Source organism: Muscardinus avellanarius, assembly GCF_963383645.1.
Source record: "Muscardinus avellanarius genome assembly, chromosome: 8".
Lineage (NCBI taxonomy): Eukaryota > Metazoa > Chordata > Mammalia > Rodentia > Gliridae > Muscardinus > Muscardinus avellanarius.
Window position 1 is genome coordinate 101,233,777 of NC_137794.1, and position 11,473 is coordinate 101,245,249.

General features: G+C 45.4%; 1 protein-coding gene across 1 annotated transcript in view; it reads left to right on the plus strand.

Annotated features, from left to right (window-relative positions):
* The window catches only part of UST (uronyl 2-sulfotransferase), a gene marked incomplete at both ends in the record, with an annotated part of 307,272 nt that extends 297,715 nt beyond the window's left edge, over positions 1-9,557 (plus strand). Inside the window, one exon of the mRNA XM_080700246.1 lies at positions 9,277-9,557. Coding sequence (XP_080556372.1) covers positions 9,277-9,557 — 281 coding nt within the window. The remainder of the gene's footprint in view (positions 1-9,276) is intronic.
* Between the last annotated feature and the right edge of the window lie 1,916 nt (positions 9,558-11,473).

Below are 11,473 nucleotides of genomic sequence, written 5' to 3' on the forward strand. Positions count from 1 at the left end.
ATAATTCAGGAAAGGATTTGACTCTATCTGTGACAAGCATCATGTTCACACGGTTTCAGGAGCAGCCAGTCTGGTGCAGGGCATCGGTGGAGTGGACCCTGGGGAGAACATGATGCCACTTTCTCCCACTGCCTCAGGCTGCAGTCTGCCACACCTGATGGCGACTTTAATCACACCTGTCGCCTGAGAAAGCATGTCTGTCCCTGTGTGCTGGAAATTCCTGGCTGTAATCTAACCTGGGATTAGTGAACCACAGTTTTTTTTTAAAAACAGAGTGCTTGTTAAAACAGCAGGGCCTCTGGGTACAGATCACAGCCCAGCTCCCCTAAGGCTGAAGAATGAGGCCTATCTTGGGTTGATGCATAGATTTTTTTTTTTTCTCTTGGTGGTAAAACATTGGCCCCACTTCTGGTTGTTATGAAACTCATATCCATTTCTTTCACATGATCTCTGCTGGACCAGGCTAAAACAAGTCCAGATTGTTGGGGGAAGGAGAAAGCTTGGTCAGTGTGGAGTGTGTGTTCACTTAGATGGAGAAAAGGAATACCAAAGCCCGCCTGGCATCAAAATGCACTGCAAACCGGGGGTGAGGTTTGGTTGCTTTGCATATGGTTAACCATCTCAGAGGTCATAAAATGAGGCCTCTGTCCTCCGCTGCAGCAGCTGGGTTTACACAGTATTTCCAGATTGTTTATTCTGGCTCTGATCCAGGGCAACATCGTTTTTCCATTTTGCACATCTGATAGACCAAGAGGGTTGGGAGGGGAGGCTTGAAGGGGCAGGTCTGTGATTTCCTTTGTATTTACATTAAAGGGACTTTTAAGAGTACTGAAATTATGAGCCAGTCCAAACATAAAGTCAGTGCAACAGAGGTGGCCTGAACCCCGCTGTCTCTGCAAAAACGTCTAGGTCTCGGGCAGCCAAGCAGAACCTGTTCATAGCCTCTATTGCATTAAGCACATCAGGCTTGTTACCACACAGCCTCACACACAACTAGGTTACTAGTGAGTGATATTTATCAGAGCAGTCCCATTAAAGGCCCAGTGTCCTGTGGCAACATGTTGGGAGGCCCCTGTGTGTTGGGAGGAGCCCGTGCATTGGGAGGAGCCCATGTGTTGGCAAACCCAGTGCACACATCCTATTGGCAAGCACAGTCCATGCAAGGGTGTGTGGTGCTGAGCAGAGATGATTCCCAGGGCCTTAGGGGACTTTCCCTTTGCAGTCCTTGCCCGGCAATGGCAGCTTCCAGAAGATTCTCCCAGCAGCCTAGCCTAAGATATTCCACCAGGGAGACTGGCCAGAGAGCCGCTGTTGACATCATATAAAGCCTTTGGCAGGTGGGCAAATGCATGTGATCTGAATGAGTGTTTTGCTTCTCAACAACCAAATTTTTTTTTTTTTTTTTGCTAATGGAAAAACAACTTTAAATAACACCAAAATGGATGACAAATTAAGTCCCTGAACAGCATTAACATAGCAACATTGTCGCACGGATGTCTTTTGGCCTAACCGGGCTTGGATTGCTTTCATGATACAGTAAATGGCATGCATGGCACAACTTCACTAGCTGCTAGGTGCTGGCGATGTATGTATTTCTACATAGGTATTTGTTTGTGGAGAACTATCCCTTATCTTGGTATTTCTTAAGCTTTGCTAAGTATGTGTAAGTGACCTGTCACCATGACATAGTGTTCCTCAACAGAGTAGCTGAGAAAAGCAAACACTACCTTTCCAGAGCAGCTGGGAGCCAAACCTTCCCTATCAGAAATTTCTGGAAATTTGGTTTCTAGAAATGGAAGGGTTTTTTTGTTTTTGTTTTTGTTTGTTTGTTTGTTTGTTTGTTTTTTAGAGAGGACCCTCAACTAGGAAAGGAATTTAGCAGAAACAACAAATGTAGAGTCGACACCCTCTGGGTTAATCCAATCGTATGGATGGATTTAAAATATGGGTTTCAAATCAGCAAGCCTTTTTGGAGGGTCATTATGTGCCCAGTGTGAAGCTGGACACCAGGGAACTAAGAATGGAAAAGACACAGTCCCTTTCATTCTGAAAAACATTTTTGCTGGCTGGCAAGTTTTTCACCAGATCCTCCCTGACTTACCAGCACATTCCCCTCCAGTTAGAACACTCAAGCCCTTCTTTTTGACCAGTTCCTTTAGTGCCAGAATACACACTAGGCATGGAGAAGTGGGTGGTTATAGATTTCCACTCAATTTGGAAATTAACAGCCTGTGACGTAGCAAAAAGGTGCTAGACTGGGAAACAGCGAGCCTGCCTTCCAGTGTCAGGACTGTCACTTGCTCGCCTGGAAGGAGTTTTCTATACTTGGCCAGGGTATGATGGCACATGCTTGTAATCCCAGTATTTGGGAGGCTGAAACAGGAGGATTGCAGTTCACAGACAGCCTCAGTTACTTAATGAGGCCCTTTGCAACTCAGTGAGACCCTGTTTCAAAATAAAGAATAAAAAATGGGGCTGATGTGTATAGCTCTGAGGTAGAATGCCCCTGGGTTCCATCCCCAGTACTGCAAAAAGAAAAAAAAAAAGAAAGAAAGAAAGAAAGAAAGAAAGAAAGAAAGAAAGAAAGAAAGAAAGAAAGAAAGAAAGAAAGAGAGGTTTTCTATTTTCTATATTTGGGTTGAAACACACAGGTGCACACACACCCTATCCAGTGCTTTCAGACTTGACCACACAGATATCTTCATGATTAAATGGGAGTTAAAGCAAGGCCCAGCTCCCGGCAGGGTACTTAAGACAATCCATCAGGTCTGGTCTCTCCTGGACACACTTCCAGCATACAAACCTGAGTGTGATGCTCTGCTCCATGGCTCCCAGTCCTGTGATGGGAGTGTCCCCTTGGACAATTTGACCCCATTTGACCTTAGCAAGGTGGAGGACAGAGAACTTGGGCTTCTTAGTCAAACCTCCCCAGACCCAGTGTCTGGCTTCTCCACATCTCAGCTCTGTGAATCTGAACAGGCTACTAAATTCCAGTGTCACATCTGTAAATGCCAGTGGATAAGCAAGCCTCCAGCAGGGAGCTTTGTGAGCACCGACTGTGTGCACACACATCTCACAGTGCATGGCACAGAGGAAGCTCTAGAAATATGACAGTCGTTCCCTACACTGCTTCTAACTCCCGCACCTGTAGGGTAGCTACTCAGCAGCTATCTGCTGAAAAGAGGGAAGAGAGTGGCCTTAGAGACACCCAGAAGTCCTGATTGGAGCCTTATTTTAACATGCCACACTTGCTGCCTAGGTTGAGGAAACCCAGAATTTCAAAACCTTTATGGCAGAAGCATTCAACTTGAGTTGCCAGTGCAGCCAGGCAAGCAGCGTAAGAGGGTACACTGGCATGGAGGTTGGGAGACAACCAGAGTGCACACGCCTTCCTCGGGGCAGCCGCACTCACACACAGTTCTGTGGCCTTCCTCTGAAAGAAGCCAGAAATCCAGACTTCCCTGTGAAGTAGACCAATCTTATTACTAAGTCAATTTCTAAAAAACATAGCACTGGCTAAGCGACACATCGCCCTCCAGGCTGCTGGAGGCTGCCTTCTTCCCACTCCACCGAATGGAAGAAATTCAGTATTTGTCCCTTCCTTCCAAAATGGTCCTCCACAGGTGCAGGAGGCAGACGCCCTTGACATCATCTCTCTTCTAGCTGGTTCCCAGGATGCTCCCGGGTGAGGTCCACACTTCTCCATGGTTATATTCTGCAGTCCATGCCCACCTATCCAGGCCGCCTTCACTTCCCAAAAGATGCCAATGGTCACTGTCAATTTTGAAAGCAGAATTGTTCAAGGGCTGAAATAACACTCTGCAAAATATCCTAGTGACTTCCCGCGGAGCTGCCATTGTGGCAGTCTGGAGAGAGGCTGATTCCATGGCTCACGTTGCTTTGTTTTGTTTGGAGGGAAAGCCTAGCGTTTTATAAAGACACAGAACTCTTAGCAATTGAATGACTTTTCCATAGTGCTGATTACCTTACAGCAAGACACATAACCATATGTCTCCGAAATGTGATTTTAAGAATTCTCTACCTTCTGTATGAGGCAAACTGCCCTTTGGTCTTTCCATATGATGGTGATAATTTCCTACAGGCTCACAGAAGCTTCACAGGTTACAGCCCAATGCTTACAGTTAGGGAAACTTTTGACACAAAGGGGGTCCTGGGTTCCAATGCCCCGTGTCGCTTTCTTCCTTCACTTCACTTCCGTGACTTCGAGTACATCTTTTAATCTCACAGAGTTTCTCTTTCTCTATCTACAAAACAGAGGTTGTGATACTCACTTCAGAGGGTTGTTGAGAATATTAAATAAAATATTTCATATATGAGAACAATCCATACCCATTATAGATGCTTACTTCCAGTGATGGTTGAATCTGAATCTCTGCTTCAACAAAATTGCACGCCCATTTCAGCAATGGCATCACCCCCAGCAACATCGTTAACCTTCCCGTTAAATTTTGCTCTTGAAGCCGGGCGTGGTGGCGCACGCTTGTAATCCCCACGCTTGGGAGGCGGAGACAGGAGGTTCGCGCAGGTTCGAAGCCAGCCGCGCTGGCTTAAGAGACCCTGTTTCCAAATTTTAAAAAGTATAAAAATAGGTCTGGGAGTGTAGCCCAGAGGTAGAAGGGCTTCCAGGGACCCCAGTACCACCAAAATTAATTAATTAATTAATTAATTTAGCTCTTGGGAAAACAAAAGGTCACAAAGGCTGTAACCATTTCACATTAACCTGTGGTTTTATTGTCCACCATGGTTTGAGAACTGAAGGGGAAAGTTTGGGTGATAACACCCAGAGATGAAGAAAGGGAGGTTAGGACTGAAGCCTAGGACAGGCTGGGAGAGGGGGTGAGGAGGAAGGAGAGAGAGAGGGGAAGGAAGCCTCCAGAGAAAGGCAAGAGCGACCAGGGAAAAGCTGTTACAGATGTGCAGGGAGACGGGGCTTCGAGGCAGAGCATGTGGCCAGCAGTATTGCAGGGCATTCTGGGAGGTCCTAGGGAGGCTGGGGGAGGCCCGCTGAGTTAGCAAAGGGAAGTAAGGTGCATCCGAGTGCAGGGTTGAGGGAACAGAAAGCAGGCTTTGATGGTTTGGTCATGTATGTCATTTGGAAATTTTAGTGATAATAAATTTAGACAACTCTTGATGAAGTTGGGCTGCTTTGGAGAGGAGAAAAAAGAAGAGAAAAGAGGACACGAGGACAAGGGTTTTCTTTAGGAAGCACATGTGAATTTTGGTGGGAAGGAGGCAGCTAAGAAAGAGGCCGACAGTGAAGAAGAGAGAATGGATAGAGGGAAGAGAGGGGAGAGATGGATGAACCAAGAATTGGATGCTAATGTAAAACTAGAGCTTGGCTTTAAAAAAAAATGGTTCTCATAAGATTCCTTTAACCAGCTGTCCCCATCTCTCATGTTTAGACAGGGAATTTAGGGAGGAAGCTGAGAAGAATGGAGAGCTAAGGAAACACACACACACTTGCCAATCTTTAGCTCTCCAAGAAAGGATTTTAAAAAAATCTTATATCCAGAAATGAAAAGTTCCCTTTTACCTCTTACCTTAAAAGTATGTTCTCTATGTAGAGTTTTCCAGCAAACCCAGGGCTTGGCCTCCTAGTGTTGATTCTGATCAGTGTACTATCAAATAGCCAGTTCACTGTCATCAGGATGGCAAGGGGACTTGAAGTTACACTTTTGCTGGAAAGGCCCTTTGGAATCTTATAGAAAATCTCTTATTAACTTATAAAATTTAGGTAATATGAAGGAATCTGAGTGGAACCCCAACTCCAGGAATAGACTTGATGACATACACTGGAATTTCAGACACTGGTTATCACAAGAAGGCCACTTTGCCCAATCGCAGTAGATCCTAAGTTTACTTCTGATTGGATTGAAAAATGTTTCCTTCTAGAAGCACATCATTAAAAGTTTAGGCTAGAGCATGCATGGTGGTGCAAGCTTGTAATCCCAGCATTTGAGAGGCTTGGACAGGGGGATCATGGTTCACAGCCAGCCTCAGCTACTTAGTGAGGCCCTTTGCAACTCAGTGAGACCCTATTTCAAAATAAACAATAAAAAATAGGGTTTGAGGTATATCTTGGATGTAGAATGCCCCTGGGTTCCATCCCCAGTACCATAAAAAAGAAGAAGTTTAGGATAAATAAGGACTCTGGAAAAGAATCCACTGAGGTGGAACTGAGGAACTCTGTGGAGTGGTTAGGGGGGAGGTCTTATGCATTGACTCCGTGGGTACTGGCCTTTCTCATTGGGCCCAGAGATGGTCTAGAATAATTTTTCCCCTTAAATCAACCCTTTTCTTTCTCCAAGTATAAACCCACTGGCCATTCCCTCTGAAATACCTGCCAGTTCCCTGCAAGATCTGCTGTAAGTCTGGGCTCCCCGGTCAGTGTCCGTGTCTCCGCAGAAGGATGTGTGAGGATGTGTGAACAGCTCACAGTCCTGCTCGGCCTCAGGTTCCTTGTCTTGAAGGTGGCTCTTCCATTAAAGGATGATTGTGAAGAGTAAAATACGTTTACATGATTCAGTGTTTGGCTCAGTGCTTGCTGAGTCCTCCCTAAATATCACTGTTAAGATAAAAAGTAAACCGCGAAGGATCAGGTCCAGTTGGAACTCCCACCATCACTTGACCAATTAACTCATTAGGTAAATGTGTCCTGGCTCTCTTCATGTGTCCTTAATATGTATGTATGTGTGTATATACATTATGTTACATATGTGCAATTTTATTTTATTAGCATGATTAATTATACACACAAAATCCCTTTTGATAGAGCTGCTTACCTACTCTTCTCAGCCACCAACTCCCCCCACCACAGCCGCAAAGAAGAAAAATGTAGAGAAGAAAGTATTACTGTCATGAGCCAGGTGTAGCTTTATAGCATTTGACTCAGGCACCTAATCATAATCAAAGAGGGGAATGCAAAGCCATCATGCCATAACTTTTTAGAAATCTTCCCAAAGGTTTTATGTCTGAAGCTAATAACCCTTTTCTGCAAAATCAACTCTCTACAGAGAAACATTTGCAACCAAATTGTCCTGGAGACTAGCCTAGGAGGTTACTTAGATTTAGGTTAAAAATTCAGTTGGATATTTCTTGGATGGTTTTGTGGGGAGAGTGTTTATTTGATTATGCTTGCTATACATCATTTTTACAAAATTACAGTTTCAACCTTAAGACACAGAGCTTGGAGGCACTGCAGTAGATCAGAACCCAACCCGCTTAGCATATCTAAGTCACCAGGGAGGCCTTAGTTTAAGTCCAGGCATTGTGAAATCTCTTCCCTTTGGTGACATGTATATCCAAGTCTTTCCCTCTTTAGTGCGGCAATGTTTGTGACTTTCCTGACGGGCACACAAAATAGCTAGCTCCAGGATTTATTCCTCACACCAGGAGGTGATGTTTATTAAAATAAAGAAGCTACATGAAAGAAGTTGAAGGAAACATAGCACTTTTGTTTTTTAAAATTAGAGTTTCTTAACAGATCCCTAAATACCCAAGATAGTCATCTACGGGTTTCCTGAAGTCCATGTAGCCCTCCTCAAGTTCCTGAGCTCTAGTCAGGTTCCCAGGAGGGTTAAGAACCTCTGTCTGGTCTTTCAACGTGTGTGCCTAGATCCAGCCAGACCAAGGAAGAGTGAATACCTAGAGTGTGCTGTTGTCTTCTCTCACCCTGAATCTACTCCCAGGGTGTTAGCGAACTGTTGCTAATCCCATCACAGCCTTCTATGCTGAAAACTGAGAGAAGATATTTCCCAGTGCTGTCATAACTAGGAATCGTTATGAATGTGTTATCTTAAATTTAGAGTAGTGTAATATGTTCAATTCTTTGCTGGCTGGTGGAAAGTTTAGAACCAGCAATCTACCTCCTGCATAAGTAATTCCATTCTGTTTTCTACAGTGGCTTCTCCATTTCACATTCCTCTCAGCAATGGGAGAGGGTTCCACTTTCTCCACATCCCCTCCCAAATTGCTGTTTTCCGCCTTGTTTTTTCTCTTTAGGTTATAGCTATCCCAGCAAGTATGAAGTAGCACCTTGTGGTTCTGAATTTGCATTTGCCTATGAGTAATAACACTGATGCTAATGTTTTCTCTAGTGACTAATGACCTGCTCATGCTTGATGGCCTTTGTATCTTTGCTTTGTAAAAATGTCTAAGTCCTTTGTTCTTTTCTGAATTGAGTTGTTTTTTGTTGTTGTATTGTAGGAGTTCTTTATATCTTCTGCATCTATGATTTGTAAATATTCTTTCCCATCCTGGAGGCTGTTTTTCACTCTGTCAGTAGTGGTCTTCGATGCACAAGCATTTTTAATTTAATTTTTTCTTTTATTTATTGGTGCATTATATTCATACATCATATTGTGATAAAAAAAAAACTTGTGTGTACAAACATGTACACATCGCTGATTTAACCCCTACCCAATTCCCACCCCATTCTCTCCCCGTCCCTCCTTCCCTTGCTCTGCTTAGTGATTGACTTCGATATGTTTAAGTACATTGTGTGTTTTAGAGATTTTCCTCTTCCCCCCTCCTTTCTCCTCCTTTAGTTTGCCTTGTTTGCTTCTCTATAGGATTTCCTTTTTCATCTAGAGTTAATTTATTTACTGTGTGTGTGTTTGTGTGTGTGTGTGTGTGTGTGTGGTACTGGGGTTCCTGGAAGCCCTTCTACCTCCAGACTACACTCCCAGACCTAATTTTTTATATTTTTATTTGGCTCAAAATTATGTCTTAAAAACATAATTCTTAAAAGCTCAAAAGTCCTTCCTTTTTTTTTTCATAAATGCATTGTTGAAACAGAGGAATGCAAATAGATCCTGTATCAAATGACAAGGTTATCAAATCATAATAATGATAACCTTATCAAATCATAAGGTTATGTCAATATGCTAATTAAAAAAATAAACCGAGATCACTAGAAAGCCATGAGACAGCTCCAGCCTCCTGAAGGCAGAGCCCTGTTTCCCTGTATCATCTAAAACAATAGGAGAAATGGGGAAATCTTGCCGTTCAAAAGAGCACATGACTAAGTTAATTGGATGCTGGTCCATTCGCATGGTTCCCATCCCAACAAAAGAAAATGAGAGGGTTTATGTCTAGTGAACCGAGGCTGGTCTTGTCTACAAATGGGTAGACCGGCCACGCACCCGGCCACGCACTGTCGGACCCGTTTCCCCTTTTTTCTGGGATGTGCAGTTTCTTCCCGCGAAACCAAAGCCTCGTGGACGGCCGCTCACATGCACCCCGCTTCTCTTCCAGAGCATAGGAAGCTTGGCAACATGACTGTGACGGTGAGGAAGACGGTCCCCTCCCCCGAGGCCGTGCAGATCCTGTACCAGCGCATGAGGTACGAGTACCAGTTCTACCACTATGTCAAGGAGCAGTTCCACCTGCTGAAGCGCAAGTTCGGACTGAAGTCTCGCGTCAGCAGGCCGGCCCTGAGCCCCCAGTTCTTCATCCCCACCCCGCTGGACACCGAGGAGCCCGCGGACGATGAGGAGCCCGACGAGAAGTGGCTGGAAGACCTCTACAGGAGGTGATGCCGGCTCCCGTGGCCTCTGCCAGGAAGCTCTTTGTTTGGGGCAGAGAAATCCTGAAGGGACTTAAATTAATGCTCGGGTGCATTAAAAAGGACAAGACATTCCCACATGTTGGGGTCATTGGGAGATGCCCGGTTTTGCGGGTGTTACTCGTTTAATTTCTATTCTGTGTTTTTGTCTTGGTGCCTTGAGGCTTTCCGAGGTACACTGGGTGGCTCCATCACAAGGCATCCTGTTCTAAAATAGCTGTTCCCATGCCAGTCCACCTCCCCAGGTATGGTGGGAGAAGGGGCAGAAATAGATCCCACAGCCCAGTAACTTATCATGTGTAAGATGACTTGTAAAAATGTTACCTCAGTGGTAGAAGGCATCCAGGCGTGTGTATATTTGTAGAAATGCAAAACCACTTCAGAGACCAGGGAATCTGCCCTAGAAGGATCCAAGAGGAGAAGGTAAGACAGATAAGAACATCAGAGGGAGATGCCCCTGGTTGAGTGGTTGCTGCCCACATGGGTAGAGTTGTGCCTCTGGTCCATCTCAGGGGACACTGTCACCAAGAGCAGCGTACTTATCTCTGAAAGAACAACTTGGCTTGTGCCACATCCCCAGCCAGCCAGGGCCTGGAGGACCTTCGAAGGTCAGAGTGCATGGCAAGCTCCAGGGAGCCATCTCATTTCCAAGCACCATGCTGACAGGCATCAAAGTAGCGTAGCAGGAATCTGCTGTATTAAGGAAGAGTGTAGGCAGGACAACCAAACCCAGGGGTCTGGGGCATCAGGAAAGGGGCACGAATGTGCTTTGACCCCAATCGGATACATCTCTGCCCCCAGCACTGCTTTCAAATGGAAGTCCCAGGGACCAGTGTCGCTGTGGTATTGATTTCTTAGCTAGAAATTCTAAGCCTGACCATAGACAGCGCATAATCCCTCAAGTCTACCCCTGGCCGTGTTGGGTCTCACAGTACCTGGTACCTTTCACCTGCTAGTCCCCTAAGCGGTCCCTTTTTTTAGTAACAATGAGGCCGGAGTTCTCTGTTCTGTGCAGACAGCAATAGAATGAAGAGCACCTTCCATATGAGACCTGCTTGTTCCGGAGAGCCCTCAACAGGGACATCAAAAGAAGAAGCAAAATGTCCGGGTGAGAGTTTGCTTGACCCACTTTCTAAGTAGGATGACCCCAGTGTGATTGGAGCAGATGCTGGGAGTTTCACTGCCTCCAAAATAATCCCCCACGACCTGCCTCCTAACAGTGACACCATGGTTAGTCATTAGAAATTTATTCCTTTAAAATCTCAAGTGTTGCCGGGCGTGGTGGCGCACGCTTGTAATCCCCGCGCTTGGGAGGCAGAGACAGGAGGATCGCGCAGGTTCGAAGCCAGCCGCGCGCGCTGGCTTAGGAGACCCTGTTTCCAAAATGAAAATGTAAAAAATAGGTCTGGGAGTGTAGCTTGGAGGTAAAAGGGCTTCCAGGAACCCCAGTACCACCAAAAAAAAGAAAAAATCTCAAGTGTTTTCACCTTTTTTTTTTCTGGCACTGGAAACGGAACCCAGGGGCATTTTACCTACAAGCGACCCCCTCCCCAGCCCTATTCTTTATTCTTAAACAGAGTCTCACTGAGTTGCACATGGCCTCACTAAGTAGCTGAGGTTGTTCATGAACCGCAATCCTCCTGTTTCAGCCTCCCAAATGCTGGGATTACAAGAGTAAACAGCCACCATGGCTGGCTGTTTTCACCTTTAAAAAAAACCAAAAATCTCCTGAGCATGCATGTTCTCCTGGGTAGATCATGTACAGCTAGCAGAGAAACCAGTATAGTGGTTGTGGCAGGAAGAACAGTTGGGGCAAATTTTGTCTGCTCCGTGCCCCCCTGCCCTCTCCCAGGCCCTGAGCCAGCTTTTAAAGAGCGCTAGCAAAGA